The sequence below is a fragment of the Hemicordylus capensis genome, chromosome 2 (genome assembly GCF_027244095.1).
Source record: "Hemicordylus capensis ecotype Gifberg chromosome 2, rHemCap1.1.pri, whole genome shotgun sequence".
Classification (NCBI taxonomy): domain Eukaryota; kingdom Metazoa; phylum Chordata; class Lepidosauria; order Squamata; family Cordylidae; genus Hemicordylus; species Hemicordylus capensis.
Window position 1 is genome coordinate 139,180,769 of NC_069658.1, and position 17,890 is coordinate 139,198,658.

Below are 17,890 nucleotides of genomic sequence, written 5' to 3' on the forward strand. Positions count from 1 at the left end.
ATTTGGTTAGTCACTCCAGACCAAAATGTGAACTTCAGCCTTCCAGTGGCTGAACCTGTACATCATTCATGGCCATGCACAAAGGCTGATATGAGGAAACATCTTAAGGGGTCAGATGTAGAATGTTTGACTTGTCTTCTTGCGGATGGGATTCCACATGTCAGCTGTCAAGTCGCTACTTTCGCTATGGTTTTTTTTAAAACTCAGAAAGACCTATGTTCCAAAATGTAGCACTAGTTTTAGCTCAGCCTACCTGATATAACTTCTTGGTATGTTGTATTTCTTCTATGTTATGACCTGTGATCACAATAGTAACTTATTACTTGCATATGAAGAAAATTACTACAGGTAGTCCCATTGAAATTAAGAGGCCAAGTTGGGCAGTGTCTTTTAATTTCTGTGGAACTTACTTGGAATAATTTTCTTCATTATGTAAGCCAGTTTGCCCATTTCCCCCACCAAGTTTTCTGTCTCCTCGAACACTCCTCTCTCCCTTCTTCCTTTCCCAAGTCTCCCTGGTTCCTTCTCTTGGGACTCCTGCCTCCTCTTCATGGAGACCCCTTTCATTTCTGTTCCCTCCTTCCCTGGCCCTTCTGCCTGCCCAGCCTCCCTGTGACATTAGAGCAGCTCAGAGAGCCACAGCTGTGGCCACTATAAAGTTCTTTCCCTCATGAGGCAGCAGAGGCTCTCTGGGCCTCTGGACTAAGTGTCACTGCTGATTGCTGGACCATTTCAGTAGACAGGCGACCTGCACTAAAGGCAACTCATTATCTCCCACTTGTATTCTCAGGTATTTGTAAACTTTGCCAAGGACCAAAGTGATGATGACCACACAAAGGACTTGTCGCTGCACAAAAACCAGACTGTTGTAGATGTTGCAGTTCTGACTTCCTTTTTGCAAGATGAGAAGATGAAAGAAAGCTACGTATGAACAACCCTCTTGGAAAGGGTGTGACTATAGTACTGAGCAGAAGGGGGACTGTTATCCCTTCTGTGGCATCAGGGGATCTTCCCAAGAGCAAAGAGACAGGGAGAGGATACAGAGAGGAAGAGAATAAACTGGACATTCTACTGGTATCCATTCAATGCAATGCAATTCAATGCAATGAAAAAACAAACAAACAATATTCCATTACAGAGGCAGTGCCTCTTGGACATGTTGCCTTGTTGTACTGTTCTCTAGTGAAAGACTTGAATCTAGTTGTTCTTACATTATAACTCTGTGAATTTCTGGTATGGTGCCACTTGCTGCTGTGTGGTCTTCTGCCATACTCCCGTTTTTCTCCTTAGTGTGTGTTTTGGTTAGGGGTTGTACAACAACAGTTCAGAGGATTCTCGGCCAGTGATTATTTATTGCCATTTTAAGGCATGCACAGCCCGTCTGCAGGGCAAGTGGAATTGCTTGGGTGCTACATCCATTGCCGGCAATGAATGCACCAACAGAACCAGTGCCAAGCATTTGCCGCACAATGCACTGCTGGGGCCTTATTTAATTATTAGCAGGTTGGCCTGCTGAATCTACCCGAGTTTAAGGGGACTTGTAGAAAGCGATCACACTGGGCCATGAAGCACACCATCTCGAAATACATTTAATTCAGTGTTTCTTACTAGGCTGTGGCAGAATTAATCATTAACCATGCAAACATTTGAGATGACTTCCATCCCAATAGTATGGTGACCAATAGCTTTTTCCTCCAATAGACCTTTGTGACGTTGTTGTTTTCAGCTTTATTATTACTTAAGACTTGCAATCGATTCATTTTCTCACAACAGTATTATTTCTATTAAGTGACTCAGCAACTTCTGTGCATTGTTGGACCTACTGTCCCATCTTCATGCCCCCAGCTATAATTTTTTTTAATACTTTGGCTGTGTTACCAGTGTATTTCACTAGATACTCATAGCATTATTTGTGCAAATGTTGCGATTTGTCTGTTCTGGCAGTCACCACTATTCTATTTGCATCTACTATAAAGTCTTCTGTGTTTGGTTTTTCCATACAAAATGTGAACAAGAGTGGGTGCCTCTTATACTCCAGATAGATGTTGCCTTTACATCTCTTAACTGCAGTGGGGTGGGGTGGGGGAACAGTTGTGACTGTTCACACCTGTTCCCTTTGGGGCCCTGCCATATGCCCTGCTTGTCACCTCTAGATCTCCCACTTCACATGGAGGCATAAAGCGAGAGAGGTCTAACCCTGAGGGCAAGAGATGGCAATCCTAGCAACCATATTACTAGATCCTGTTTATTCTGAGATGAGCTGCAGATTCATTTTAAAAGGTGACTTTTCCAAATGAGCAATAATTGTTGTATTAAATAAATAAATAGCCTTGATATAATTGAACCAAGCAGGTATTTTAGTTTAAAAGCAAGAGGAGAGAGCGCTGTAAGATGTATTGATGATTCTTTGCAACACTGGAGCATTTTTGAAGGGGTTGAGATGCACAAACCTCTTCAGCAGAGACTACAAAGCAGACACAATCCAGAAAAGGTTAGTTGCAAGAATACCCTTTTTGAAACCAGAGGGCCGTGAAGCCCAATCCTGTACACACTTATATTTGGAAGTAAATTCCATTGAGTTCAACAAGAGTTCCACCGTAAAGGGTTTTTCTAGAATTGCACCCTTAGTGGCAACTAACTTTTGTTGAGGTGTCCAATGGCTCTTATTGCCTTCTCCAAGCCTTAAACTTTGCCTATGGTTTTTACATTTCAAAAACTAGGCAATTGCTTGCCCTTGTCTAGGGCAGCTACTATGATTTGCAGTGTTCAAACACTATGTGGTAATATTGTTTGTACACAGGGCACTCACCTAACTGATTTTACACACTGGTCAGCATGCCCTGAAATAAAGAAAGCAAGAGACTAGTCCTTCCATACATCAGCAGAAGCGCTCTTGTAACATTTTTCACACAAATGGGTAGCTAGTAGCTACTAGCTACCAGTTTTCAACATACTTTGTGCATAGCAAGAAAATCAACCCCCCCCCACTTCCTTAACATGGGCCAATCCACTGTTAGTTGCAACTACTTACTAGTGAAAGCAACAGAATGTCAGCTAGTCACAAGTTCAACTACCCTATTCCATTCATCTTGATTAGAGCTGGATTGGGACCTGCCAGCATAGATTGGTTGGTTGCTGAAGTGTGCTATAATCAGACAAATCCTTCACTGTGTTAAACAAAGCTACACGAGACAATTCAAATGGCAGATGTTTGAGTTTTTGTTTCTTGAGAAAAAAAGTATTGGCAATTCTGTCCAGAAAGAGACAAGGTACTAAACAGAAAACATTTGTCCCCCTCCCCCACCACCCCATGGAGAGATTTAAGTACTTGCTTAGCTCTTCCATTCGAGCAGATTGGTCCTAAAAGTGCATTTTGGGTAGGGATTCAGACTAGCTTTGATCCTGTAATGTACTTTGGCACAGTATACACATTGGCTGCCCCTTAAAGAATAAGCTGCTTTACCCAAGCTTTTTATTTGTGTTGAATGTGGGTTAGCCAAATGCTACATGTGTTTTAATATGAAACCACTAATCATGGAACTGTGTTGGACATTTACCACTTAAAATGTGTCTGTGGTTACCGTGTGACATTGCTCTCTGCAGTATTTGTACTTTTTCTGTAGGGGCTTTTTGCTATGATTACTTTTTTAAAGAAAGAATACTTCTGTGGGCTTGTATTACTGTGCTTTTCCTTTTACCCCTGTTTCTTCCACCCACCTTTAACACGGTTGGTCCTTCATTCCAAGCACTTTATGCTAGCTGTAATGGGATCTATTTTTGCACTGGAATACTCTAACTTCAAAAAAATCTAGAACAGTTTCACAAAAAGAAAATTAAGTTAATCTTTCAATGGACATTTTCATGAAAAATTAAAATATATATTTGTATTGCTGATAACTATTTGTGAAGTATTAAATAGGCATTTGTTAATTGCCTTGTATCAAGTTTAAAAAAAATAAAGCATTGTTGGTTTATGAATGATTAGACATTACAAAGACTCTTTATAAACCTGTTAGCAAGTGAAGGAACATTCCTACATTTACTAGTAAACAGTAATATATTCCAATCAAGCACCTTTAAAGTCTCAATCCTGTAATATCCAGTTGTAGTGAAGGACACCAGAGTAAAGGGGCGGAGCCATAGCTCGGTGGTAGATGCTCACTGGAAAAGCATCTGCTTTGCTGACAGGAGGTCTCAGGTTCAGTTCCTGGCATCTCCAGGTAGGGCTGGGAAAGACACCTGCTTGAAATCTTGGAGAGCTGCTGCCAGCGAGTGCGGACAATACTGAGCTGGAAGGATCACTTGTCTGACTCAGTATAAAGTAGCTTCTTATGAGAGCCACCTAGTGGCACAGCAGGGAAATGACTTGATTAGCAAGCCAGTTCAAACCCCCAGTGGTCTGTTTCCCAGACTATGGGCAACACCTATATTGCAATGATATAGGAAGATGCTGAAAGGCATTATCTCATACTGCACAGGAGATGGCAATGGTAAACCCCTCCTGTACTCTACCAGAAAAAACCACAGGGCTCGACAGCACACTGACACCAACTCGACAGCACACTGTACCTTTAATGCACTTATGACACCTGATAGGGTATACAGGGATTCTAAACAAAACGACTCTGCCAGCTTTTAGTGTTGTTTTTCAAGTTGATGATCCTCATGCCACTGGATAGTTTTGTTCTCCATATCTCAGTTAGCCAGCATTAGTATAGAAGTATTACCATCCTCAATCACATTTGTCCAGCTATGGAGTTATTTTCTTTGGCACCCGAGAATACTTTCACATTGAGAGTGCCCCTCTTCATCCAAGGACATAATGTCATGGTTAGGGAGGAACCAAAGATCCAGTTGGATTCCCAACACATAGGTGATGCATCATCCCTGCTATCACTAAGGTGCAGAAAATAAGTGGCAGATCTCAGCTGTCTTGGATGCTATTGCAGTCTTTCCTCTGGAATGCATTAATGATCTCTTCAATTGCAAGTTGTCCACCTTGAGCTAAGTGATGGTAACTGTCACAATAAGGATGCTACGGCTAGAACTTGAAGTGGCAGTTCCAATTAAAAGAGAAGCATGGGCACACAAAATATATAAAGTCATTGTTTAATGTTTACACTTCAACATTTACATTCTAGCAAATGTCTTCTTCGTTGTCATTCCCAAAGTGCAAGCATCTGCATGCCAGATAATATGCACAAATAGCAGTGAGGCTTTCAGAAACAACCATTTGATCTACAATTTCAGGAAGCCAATGCAAACCCTACATGCCTGAGAGTCTACCCTGAAATCTTCCATGTATTGGAAAGGAAATAAAGGCCACCCTGCACTCTAAACAGAAACTGACAAGTAAGCTTCCATATAATGCAAAACCATGCTTGGAAAGGGCATTTGCATGACTTCTGCAACACTGTGCAATCAACCACATAAATTATACTTCAAGCTTTTGTTTGACCCAGTTTAAAACACGGACCGTAACAAGGAAGTTCCATGTATTTGAGCATTTCTCATGCTTCGGCCAATTATGGAAATAAGCATCTTCACTGGAGGCAAAGACATGTCACCCTTAGGCTGCTGGAGGGTTTTTTTAAAAACAAAAAACTGAGTCTGGAGACAGATGCCTTTTGGGTCAACTCCCCCATTTGAGAGTTGAAGGCAGTTTGAAGAAGCAATCACTATTTGTGGTATTCAACACTCCTTCTACTTTCAGCTTTTCTGCCTTGTTGAAAAAAGCCCACACACTCATCTGACTGACCTGACAGTGAGACAAAAGAAAGGCACGTACAACATGACACAGCTCTTGCAAACTACTTTTGGTTCTCTCTAAAACTACTGCTTGTCTTTAGCCTTAGAGTTCTGTGCACCATGATCATGTTTTCACAGACTTAAATTCAAGGACAGTACATTGTAAGTGATGTCTAGAAATAAGTGTTTACACTTCATATCGTAAGGTTTTAATTCTCACTAGTGGGTGGGTCAGCTCACCACCACCACCACCTCCTCAACTTCTAACAAAGTAGAGCAGAAACAGAGTATGTAGACTGAGTATATACCAAAATTATGTCAATAGAAAGCAAGATGACTGGATTGTGGCAGCACTTGGGCTCATTTAACAGAAAAGGGTTGTTGTTTTTTTAATTCCAGCTATATAGCATAAAATAAACTATTTCAATGGTGAAAAGGCTGTAGGTAGCAGGAGACAGTTCTTCTGAGATTCCAGGAACTGAACACTTTCCCGCACTGAAAATAAGTTACAGAGATGGTTAAAAACAACAACAAAATAGGGCTCAAGCAATATCAGGATTTGGATAGAGAGAGAGAGGCCTTCCACTTACCAGCTGCGACCACCCTGGGGTCCTCATGAGCATAGTGCCTTCCAGCTGCACGGCTATCTGGGTTCTCATTCCACCAAAGCACATGAACTACAGAGATGGAAAACTGCAGCTACATAATGCTATGAATTAAATACCCAACAAGCCTTTTTCTGCTCTGTGCAAACTCTTAAGCAAAACATTCAGAAAACTACTTTGCTGAGCAGGTTTCTTTTAGAAAGCTGGGCTTATCCACTGCACTCAAATGCTATTGTAAAAACAAATGATGTGCAAAGACGAGAGGCATGTCTCCAAATATACCATGGATGTGTGTGTGGGAGCTTATTTTTGCTGATTTCTAAGTGATTGCAAAAACATATAGTTAGCCTTCAAGCTTATGCATCTACCACTGCAACACCCCAGGGTATTTATGGTGCCCCTTGACAAGTTTTATCATGAGACATGGCAGCTCTCTCAGAGCACCAGTGAAAGAGACAACCGCTCAGGCCCATGCAGTAAGAACCGGTTCGGTGCTCTGAGGCACCGACGGAGAGGGCAGCAGCAAGTGGTACCTTTAAAAGGGAATACAGCAGGTCCTTAGTTACTTCCTCTCCACTGCTCCATGCAGCTTCCTGCTGCAGCTGTCCTCCCCCGCAAGAGCCCGTGCACAGTGGCGCCAGCACACACATGGCCTCCACACATGCACGGACACCATCTGCATGGTCAGCAACACCATACTGACCACACAAATGGTGTCTGCACATGTGCTGAGACCATGCGTTGGCTGGCGCCGCCCCACCACTGTGCATGAGCTGATGGGGGAACTACCGCCACAGCAGGAAGCTGCATGGAGTGGCAGAGTGCAGGTAAGGACATGCTGTACTCCTTTTTAAAGTGCTGCACGCCACTCCCCCCAGCAGCAGCGCCTCGGAGCGCTGAACTGGTCCGGTGCCAAACCTGCAGACATGCCTACTGTGTAGGGCCCACTCCATCAGCACATTTTCCTGTACAAGCCCTGCTGAAAGTGTCCTTGGGCCCCCACTCACTTCAACAAGGCTTGTTCAGGAGGACTTCCAGTGGACTGTACCCAATGTTCATTAGTAAGCTTGTGAGGTGATGGGACAACTCACATGCAGTGGACAGAGAGAAATGTTTCTCTCTCTCTCACAGCACTAGAACCAGGGGTCATCCCATGAAACAGAAGGCTGGGAAACTGAGGACCGACAAAAGGAAGTACTTTTTCACACAGTGCATAATTAATCTATGGAATTCTCTGCTACTGGATGTGGTGATGGCCACTAGCTTGGACAGCTTTAAAAGGGGCTTAGAAAAATTCACAGAAGACAGGTCTATCAAAGGCTATTGGTCTGGTGACTACAGGCCGCCTACAGCCTCAGAGGCAAGATGCCTCTGAATAGCAGTTGCTGGGGAGCAACAGCAAGAGAGAGGGCATGGCTTCACTTCTTGCCTGTGGGCTTCTCAGGGGCAACTGGTGGGCCACTATGTGAAACAGGATGCTGAACTAGATGGGCCTTGAGCCTGATCCAACAGGGCTGGTCTTATGTTTTTATAGGTTTGGGGTTTTCCTCCTCAAAAACTTGAAACAAGGCTGTCTCTCAAGGGGGTTCACAGACAGATTATGAGCACAAACTAGTTAAAGAGTATAAGAAATGTGCATTCACAAGGGCTATTATTGATACCAATAATAGCTATTCACATTTACAATGAAAGTAATGTGACATTAGCAAAGTTAAAATCTGTACAATAAACCAAAGCATAATCTTTACCAGTATTTAATTTCTTGGGTTTTTTTAGCCTACTTTCCTTAAGGAAAGAAAGCTTATGAAATCACCCGGCATTCTGTCTGTGTGTCTGTGTCCCTGTGAACAGCGCAATGCCTGGACCAATAATATGAACCAAACTGGGTGCAGTTGTAGGGATACCTCAACAGCGTAGTTTGTGATGTCATCCATGCCAATTTAAGATGGCACACACATAAACACTTGAGGTGCAAGTGGACTAATTTGTGGACTGCCTAACCGATTTGAACCAAATTCAACTCTGCTGAAGCTCAGAAGGACTCCTCCTTGGGTTATGTTATCACACATTACAGAGCTGAAGTTTAACACTTAAGGCTGGGCAAACCTGGCCCTCCAGCTGTTGCTGAACTACAACTCCCATCAGTCAACAACATCTGGAGGGCCATCCTGGCATAAGTTTAACCCTAACCCCAACATTCTGTGTTCATACATACAACATAAGCATCAGAGTGTGTACAAGTGTTGTGTTTTAGCCTCAACCATTCATTTCTGCATGGAATGAAACAAGCAAGTTAGATTCTATCCTTCTCCATATAAGGAAGCTAATTTTCTAGGCCCCATCTTGGTTCCTATCATGACAATTCCCATCTACCCATTGCAGGATTCAAGGGCAGGGAAGAACTTACACAGCTTACTATAGTTTCACATCAGACCGCCTTGGGGCTATCTTTTAACGAAAGGCGGTATAAAAATGCAAAAATAAATAAATAAATAAATAAAATAAAGCAATTGGCCTGATTATTCTATCAAGGACCAAAAGACAGCAGCCTACGTCTGTTCTGAAAATTAACAAGTATTGTACCTCTGTTAAGTAGTCCATATTCTGTATGGAAGACACCAATTAGTTTAGTGTATCCTGTCTTTATATGAGCATTAACTGCTGCTTTAAAGGTCTGTCCCCACACTGCTGGCCCACCAGGTTTCATCTGAAATGTAACCAACTCGTAGACCCCTAGAAGAGAAGGGAGGGAGGAAACACATGACAAGCAAGTAGTTAGGGCCTTCCCATAAATCAGGGCTGTGCATATTTTGCAACTGGATACTAGTGTGGGCAAATTACCACATCTGCATAGACTACAGCACTCCAAATATCTCAGCCCCCTCAGCAAATGCATTTGATCTTCCTTTGCAGGAGGGAGGGGCATGGCTGCCACCAAAATCTTTGGCTAGAGCTCTACAGCTTGCTGAAAGCTGCTCTGCAGAAGTGCAAATCCTACTAGTGGGAGCACATATGGGCCACAAAGAAGCACTGAATTTTTAAATATATATTTCCCACCATATACCCCATGGTCTCAGAGCAGGTTACAACAATTAAAATACAACATTTTTAAAAAATTTAAAACATTAACCTATAAAAACCAACCAGACTATTAGAACAACCCAACTTTGAGCCAAAGGCCAGGATAAAGGCTCCACCAATAGTCAAAAAATGTATTATGAAGGAGCCCGACACACCTCAGCAGGGAGGTCATTCCATAAGGGGGCTGTCACAGAGATAGCCCATGATAGTCCCTATTTGTTATCAACATAGAACTGGGCACTCTCAGTTATCTTAGCCTTCATTTTTAGCCTACTTTCCACTAGGCTTAAGAAATCACCCGGCGCGTGTGTGTGTGTGTCCGTGTCCGTCCATCCGTGTGTTCCCTCATATCAACTTGGCAACACCTGGACCAATATTATTATTATTATTACACTTTCTTAAAAAACATTTTTTCCAATTTTATTGAAACATAAAGCAAAAAAAGAAAAAGAAAAAAAGTGTCATGATATTTCTTTAAACAAGTACTTGAAAGAAAATATTCTGAATATATTAACAGTTCTAAGAAAAATTGGCAGCTGTGATCAACATTTGATTACATCTGATCAACACTTGGTTGCATTTATTACACTTGTATACCGCCAGAAACCCGTGTCTCTGGTTGGCTCACAATAATAAAACAGTTAAAAAAACACAATTAAAAACTAACAATTTAAAAATCAATATGAACCAAATTGGGTACAGTTGTAGGGAGACAGAAGGACACCTCAATGGCATAGTTTGTGATGATGTCATCCACCTCGATCTAAGATGGCGGCTGCATAAACTTTTGAGGCACAAGTGGGCTAACTTGTGAACTGCCTAGCCGATTTGAACCAAATCTGCTATAGCTGTAGGGACACATAGGGATGCCCAAATGGAGTGGTATGTGATGATATCATCTGGTCCAATTCAAGATGGCGGCCACATGAACATCTGAGGAGCAAGCGGGCTAATTTGTGGACTGTCTAACCCATTTGAACCAAATTCAAAGTGAGTGACACACAGGGACACCTCAATGCATAGCTTGTGATGATGTCATCCACCCCAATCCAAGATGGCAGCCAGGTAAATGTTGGAGGCGCAAGTGCACTAACCTGAGGACTGTGTAACTGATTTGAACCAAATTTGGTACAGTTGTAGTGAGTGACACACAGGGACACCTCAATGGCGTAGTTTGTGATGATGTCAGCCAATCCAAGATAGTGGACACATGAACATTTGAGGCACAAGAGATCTAACTTGTGGACCTCGATTTGAACCAAATTTAGTCCAGTTGTAGAGACAGTGAAAGGAAAGTAGGCTGATTCTTTCTTACTATAACAACTTCTTGTATTTTTAAAAGTCATTTTCTAGGCCTCATGGCTTCAAATATAGGGCTGATCGTTTGTGGAACTATCTGGCCAAGTCTAGAGAGCCACAAGACATTGGTAGGATTTCCAGGGTCAGGGATCTGGTGCCCCTGCCTGGCCTCAGGGCTAGTAGAAGCAGAATTAATTGTGCAAACTAAAGCAGCATGCTACTTTGCTTAATTTGCCCAAGACATAACAGCCAGCTTCAGAAAAAAAGGATGCAGGAAAAAAAGGATGCAAAATAGACACAGCCCTAACATAAATGTGGGGAAATATAATGGGGTGGGGGGATAAAAAGAAATGTGTTGATACTAGCAACCTTAAACTGATGTTGGATTAGAATTGTTGTTTTAAGTTTCAAAAATGTACACCAATGTCTTGTGGTCTTTACATAGCCATTGGTCCACAGAAGAACAGGTCTGCCATGCAAGCTCGCTCTGTGCATGGCAGAGGGCTCCTGGGAGTGTTCTCAGGCACACATTCAGTTCATCCGTAGTAGTGGCTGGATCCGTTGGGTCTCTCTGAGTGAAATGAAAGTGCACCCTATAATGCACCCAACACCCCCTACACTTGCACAGTGCAGAAGATAATAGTGGACAAATGCTTCGTCTTCTTAGGAAAAATGCTGCTAAGCTTCTGAAGAACCCCAGTCTTCAGTGCTTGAGAAAGAGAATTTGAAATATCACCGTGTTACAAAGCTGACCAAGAAAAACTAGGGAGTGGAGGAATGGAACAGACTACACACCTAAAGATGCCAACATGCCCACAACCTCAATTAAGGGCTGAAAATGAAACCCTTCAATAGTACTGTAGTCAACCATTTTAAGCAACACACAAGAAAATGAACTCACCGTCTTTTGGAGGGCTGCCAAGTTCACACCATGGCACCAGATAAGTAATTTCATTCTCTTGTTTTTCCAACATGGGCAGTATTCGAGACATGTATTTTTCCTGCCATTCTTGGTCCTTGCCTAATGCTTTCCGGACAGCAGTTCTTTCTGCAAAGCTATCTACAAATAAAGGAAAGGCATATTGGCTTACTAGAGGCCGATGCGCAATGTCCTTTTTCATTTGGGGAACTTTCATAGTACCAGGACCAGGAGAGAGAGAGAGAGAGAGAGAGAGAGAGAGTTTTTTCTCATCTGGTGGTGACTCAGGACTGGGCTTTCTCTGTGGCTGCCCCAGGACTTTAGAATATGCTCCCTGCTGAAATATGAGCATTTCCTTCTCTGTTTTCAGGAAGACCCTCAAGACTTATATTAAATAATTTTAATAATTTGATTTTAAATGTGTTTTATGTATTTTAACCTGTGATGTTGCGATTTGTACACCACCAAGAGATTTACAGATCAGGTGGTATAAAAATATGTTAGATAAATAAATAAATAAAGCCAGGATTCAGCCTTGGCTTCATGTGATGTCCCCAAGCCTAAGGAACATGCACTCTCCTCTTGCTTGTCTGAAAGTTTGAAGAATAGTTTGAAGAATTATATTGAAGAATGAAGAATCCAATTCTGGTTATGAACAAGTCCAAATCACTCACTACATGCAAACCAAGTGATTTTAGCTTATTCTAGCCAGAATTAAAAAAATAAAGTCAGATCTGAACCCAAGATATAATCCTGGCTCTGTGCTATGTCTGAACCAGTCTAACCTAAAAAGAAACACACAGAAGTCTAAGCAACAGCCACCGCAACGAATACTCTGCTGAGTTGAATAGGGAGATCTCCCCCTACTAAGTTTATGTATTGTTCAGTTTTATACTGCCTTTCATAATGCATCTCAAGGCAATTTACAAAAGTTAAAATACAATAAAATTCCATAAAAGTTAATTTAAAACCTTAAAAGCAGTTAAACATTAAAACCCACAAAACTCCAATATATATATAAATATATATTTAAATGTAAAACCACCACTACTTTAAAAGATTCATCTTTGCTCATTTCATAGCAATTGGGAGAAGTAGTGTGGTGTAAGGGTTAGGGTCATGGCAGCCATGGTATAAGGGAGGCAGAGGTCAGAAATTGAGAACAAGTCACTAGAGAAAGGAGATTAAGGCAGGCAGTCACAATGGTAGTCCCTTTGCTAGTTTTGCACCTTTGCACCTTAACAGCTTAATCTTTACAGTCCAAAACACAACAGCCTTATTATCTGGTCAGTAATATACTGTGAAATGCATCTGTGCATACCGTACTTCCATATATGGAACACTTTATTCAGTCCCCCAAACTCCAAGGTCCAATATCCAACCATCGGAGAGTGAGCTGTACGCAGGTGCATATTTTTATTGGCCAGTTCCACAAACTCTTTCATCTTGTCTGGCTTAATAGTATAGGTACGAAACTCATAGAATGTGCCATCATGCTGTCTAGGCCCTGTGGCAAAAGATGATGAAACCTGGAGGGAAAAAGTTTAAAAGAATCTGTAGCTTCAGAAATTATATTTGAGGTCTATAATGTTAATCTCCATATATGGCCTCACAGACCATCCCCCCCGCCCTGGCCCCGTTCCTTCCTTGCACATTACCTCCTCCAGACACCAACATCTCAGTTCAGAACTTTCTGGACATATGAACCAAACTGGTTTATACCTGCTTGATGAGAGATGTGCTAAGAAACATATGCAAAATGCTCTGAGCCAAGGCTTGGCAAATCCCGGGCACCAGGGAATTGTTGATTGTGTGTCACATGTCCATTGTCTGGCTCCTAACCTTCTAGATCTAAATAAAAATTGTGAAGGCCTGGCCTAAATAACAGAGCAATTCCTGGCTACATTTTAGAACATCAAACTGCACTTTGGTCCCTCCTAATCACATAGAAATCAACGGTACACATAACACTAGAAAGCACATTACGTAAATGTTACCAAGCTGGGATTTGTTTCTCAGTTAAATAAACCAAGGACTTCCTTTTACTCTTTTCCTGTTGACCCTTTCTCAGTTCACGCTGCCTGCAACATCAATTACGCTACAGTACCTAAATGCATTGCAAAGTTATGGTTACCAGCAAAGTCAATCTGAAGACACACTAATCAAGGGGCGGGGGGGGGAGACTTTATCACTGCTTCTGCATTGACCTCCAGAGGGGCAAACAGGAAACATGTCGACCCTATCACTGGAAAAGATGCCCACAGGTAGCAGCCTTTGCTGCTCCATCTTTTGCTTTCCCAAGAACAACAGCTTCATATTGCTGGAGAGCAGCAGAGGTTTACCTTGGCTTACAGCATTTGAAGCCAATTGTACTTTAATAATAGAGTGCTAGAAAATCAAATGGAATAACACAGCAGAGCAGAGCCTCTCAAAATCCTGGATTGTAGAATTTTACCACTGTAATGATGTTACTTTTAAAGTGTCACTTTACAAACAAAACTGGCACACTCCTGCCTTGGCTGCAACAGGGGTTTGTTTTCCTCAGTCTCAAACACCTCCTCCTCCTGAGAACAGCAGCAGTATTTCTCCACACAAATACTGGAAAGCCAGTGAGCACTGGACCCAGATTGGCATAGCATGGGTTCAAATGCCCACTCAGCCACACAATGTATTTATTTATTAGATTTTTATACTGTCTCACCCACATTTATTATCTATTTTATTTATTTATTTAATCGTATTTTTACACTGCCCAAAACTTACGTCTCTGGGCAGTTTACAAGAAGATTAAAAGTAAAACATTAATTAAAAACAAAAACAAAAAATTTAAAAGCAAGAAATTTAAAATACAATTTAAAATTTTAAAACAATATTCTAAAAACAACATTAAAACAATGGCTCTAGGGAGTTCAAATATAACAAGTTGTTCTGGTAAGAACTAATCTGCCTACTTTCCTTCCACCATCCCTACAACTATACTAAATTTGGTTCAAATCAGTCAGGCAGTTCACAAATTAGCCCACTTTTGTCTCAAATTTTCACACGTCTACCATCTTGAATCGGGGTTGTTGACATCACCACAAACTACAGGTGAAACTCAGAAAATTAGAATATCTTGCAAAAGTCCATTAATTTCAGTAATGCAAATTAAAAGGTGAAACTGATATATGAGACAGACGCATTACATGCAAAGCGAGATAAGTCAAGCCTTAATTTGTTATAATTGTGATGATCATGGCGTACAGCTCATGAAAACCCCAAATCCACAATCTCAGAAAATTAGAATATTACATGGAACCAAGAAGACAAGGATTGAAGAAGAGAACAATATCGGACCTCTGAAAAGTATACAGTGTACTGTGCTTGATTGGCCAGCAAACTCGCCTGACCTGACCCCATAGAGAATCTATGGGGCATTGCCAAGAGAAGGATGAGAGACATGAGACCAAACAATGCAGAATTGCTGAAGGCCGCTAATGAAGCATCCTGGTCTTCCATAATACCTCATCAGTGCCACAGGCTGATAGCATCCATGCCACGCCGCATTGAGGCAGTAATTGCTGCAAAAGGGGCCCAAACCAAGTACTGAATACATATGCATGCTTATACTTTTCAGAGGTCCGATAGTGTTCTATTCTTCAATCCTTTTCTTCTTGGTTCCATGTAATATTCTAATTTTCTGAGATTGTGGATTTGGGGTTTTCATGAGGTGTACGCCATGATCATCGCAATTATAACAAATTAAGGCTTGACTTATCTCGCTTTGCATGTAATGCGTCTGTCTCATATATCAGTTTCACCTTTTAATTTGCATTACTGAAATTAATGGACTTTTGCACGATATTCTAATTTTCCGAGTTTCACCTGTATACCGCTGAAGTGTTCCTACAACTGTACACAATTTGGTTCATATTGGTCCAGGCAGTTGATAGGGACACACACATAGAGACATGTCGGGTGATCTCATAAACTTACTTTCCTTAAAGAAAGTAGGATAACACACAAATTACTCATTAAAACAAATAATACTAAAACCAGTTTAAAATTATTTCAATAATCACTAAAGGCCAGTGTTCCCTCTAAGGCATGCATGTGCACTCACATGGTTTTTGATGTCCACCCAGTTAATTTTAGATTCCACTCAGGTTGACTCAGGAAGGCCCCACTCTGAATGCACATGTGCGCACACACTCCCTTGATACTGCCACCCAGGACAAAACTCATTCTGCACACAGATGAAAAAAGATTAGAGAACACTGCTAAAGGCCAGGCTAAAAAAAATGTTTTTAGGACTCTTTTAAAGGCTGCTAAAATTCTTAAGCTTTTTATATCCATCGGGAACATAAATGCACTGAACGACCAAAAGCCTAGCCACTTTCTGCAAGTCTAATCCACCACACAGGGTTGTTGTGATGATAAATAGAGATGGGGAAAAGATTATCTGTCCTGCCCTCAGTGCATCAGGATCAGAGTAAGGAAAATGCAAATAAATAGCTATATTGCAGTTAACTGTATGTTACTGATGTTATTTCAGAATACTCTAAGCAGGGATAGACAACGTGAGGCACTCCAGTTGTCACTGAACTGGAATTCCCATCATCCCCAGACACAATGAATTGTGGCTGGATGATGGGAGCTGTAGTTCAACAACAGCTGCAGTGCCAAAAGTTGCCTATCCCTGCAAACTATGAACACATAATCCAAGAATCCAAACAAGGGCCAGGTTTGGGGAATATCACTTCCCAAGCTACCAGATATGCTCAAAATGTATGAATGTGTGCGGAATACTCACACATATCAATAAAACTGAGGCTCCAGGCCCCAGCAAGGCTAAGTCTTTGCCAGGGGTGTAGCAAAGTTGGAGTGGGCCCAGAGACGAGATTTTAAAATGCCCCCCCCCCCGAAGCTCAGCTCATGAAGTAAAGAAATCTTAAATGAGGCTGAATAGTGGTAACAAAAAAGGTTTTGTAAATTGTGGACAATGCAAGTCATTTAATGGTACTTGAGAAAGACATGCTGTTCTGGTAGCTCCAGGTCACCCACATCAATTTTGGAGGATGAATACAAGTGAAGGAAGCCCGGGTGGGTGCACAGCTGGGGGAATCAGTCATGTGACTTGCCTCTGGGGGCCCCCCACAGGGCAGTGGGGCCCCAGACAACTGTCTCCCCTTGCCATATTATAGTTACGCCCCTGGTCTTTGCTGGAACTGCATGGAGTCAGACCTTTGGTCCATCTAGTTGAGTCAATGCTCCTGGCATCCTGTGTTGGATGCCAGGAGCAGCTCCTATCATCTGGAGATATCAGAGAGTGAACCATGGACTTGCTAAGCGCAGAGCATATGCTCTGCCACTGAGCCCCTCCCCTTCCTGATTTCCTAATTCCTAGTTGATCTAGTGCTTTCCAGAAAGGGACCCCCCCCACCACCACCACCCACACACACCAGCATAGGAAAAAGTGAAAGCAACAGTCACATCCAAAAAAGCTGTGTGGCCACTTTGCCACACAACATTTGAAGTTTGCAATAGTTTGTTGACTTCCAAGCAGGCCACGGGGTTAAGTTGGATTTGTGGATAGTTGGGAAGAGCTGTGTGCGCTTGACTCCAGTGTATGAAAAGTATATCCTTGAGAGCCGGGAAGGGCGCCTTTCCATCTCGGAGCTGGTGGTCAGGATGTCTGTCCTGCCGCCCCTTGCAAGGCACCTTATTGCTCAAGCGGACGCCAGGCCAGTTAGAACAGAGCGGCGGCAGCGAGCAAGTACCCGCTACGGCTCCCCGACAGGGCTCCTATGCGTGTGTGCCGTTAACAACTAGGCGAGCTATTCAACAGGGAAAGAAGCTTATCCCAACACTATCCATCCCGTGGTAGGGAAGGCAGCACCAGTTAGGTTTCTGCCTACTATGCACGCACCTCCTACAGACAAAACAAGGCGGCGGGCGGAACCCCGCCTCCTCTCGCAGCCTCTGCTTCGGTCTCAACAACCCACTGCCTGCCTCACGTTGTTGCATGCTCGCCTCCGTCCTTTACCTGGAGACGGGCAGCTACTGCTGCTGCGACGCCTCTGCGGAGAACTCGAGGGCCCAACATGGTCTGTGCACTGCACACTAAGCTCCACACAGGAAGAATGTCGCACCCGACAGCAGCCGCCGAGAGCTCAGCTCCTCCCTATGCTTGGCCCGTTTACCTCGCCGGGCCCGCCCTCTCCTTTGACCATTGGCAAAGCATTGGACAGCATGGGCC

The 17,890-nt window shown here is 42.6% G+C and overlaps 2 protein-coding genes across 6 annotated transcripts in view; one reads left to right on the forward strand and one right to left on the reverse strand.

The window, feature by feature from the left end:
- Positions 1–3,978, forward strand: part of ABCA1 (ATP binding cassette subfamily A member 1) — a 135,020-nt gene extending 131,042 nt beyond the window's left edge. Inside the window, exon 50 of the mRNA XM_053303668.1 lies at positions 791–3,978. Coding sequence (XP_053159643.1) covers positions 791–931 — 141 coding nt within the window. The 3' untranslated portion in view covers positions 932–3,978. The remainder of the gene's footprint in view (positions 1–790) is intronic.
- A 576-nt stretch (positions 3,979–4,554) lies between these two features.
- NIPSNAP3A (nipsnap homolog 3A) lies at positions 4,555–17,883 on the reverse strand. 5 transcript variants are annotated; one of them, XM_053303670.1, is made up of 6 exons: positions 17,678–17,873; positions 12,974–13,181; positions 11,635–11,793; positions 8,937–9,086; positions 6,339–6,425; positions 4,555–6,243 (listed from the first exon to the last, which is right to left on the reverse strand). In XM_053303670.1, exons 1-6 carry the CDS (start codon positions 17,735–17,737, stop codon positions 6,167–6,169), a joined length of 741 nt encoding a protein of 246 aa, XP_053159645.1. In that variant the 5' UTR covers positions 17,738–17,873; the 3' UTR covers positions 4,555–6,166. The 5 variants fall into 5 exon arrangements, with proteins under 5 accessions (XP_053159645.1, XP_053159648.1, XP_053159649.1 ...); XM_053303673.1 differs by having other exon boundaries at positions 17,561–17,693; XM_053303674.1 differs by lacking the exon at positions 17,678–17,873 and adding an exon at positions 15,755–15,874.
- Between the last annotated feature and the right edge of the window lie 7 nt (positions 17,884–17,890).

Excerpts from the sequence above, each read along its gene's own strand:
- NIPSNAP3A (XM_053303670.1), bottom strand. The coding sequence starts at position 17,737 with ATGTTGGGCCCTCGAGTTCTCCGCAGAGGCGTCGCAGCAGCAGTAGCT. Across the intron at positions 13,182-17,677 it reads CAGTAGCTGCCCGTCTCCAG|GTTTCATCATCTTTTGCCAC; the intron begins GTAAAGGACGGA and ends TTTTCCCTCCAG. Across the intron at positions 6,244-6,338 it reads CCCCAGGGTGGTCGCAGCTG|TGCGGGAAAGTGTTCAGTTC; the intron begins GTAAGTGGAAGG and ends ACTTATTTTCAG.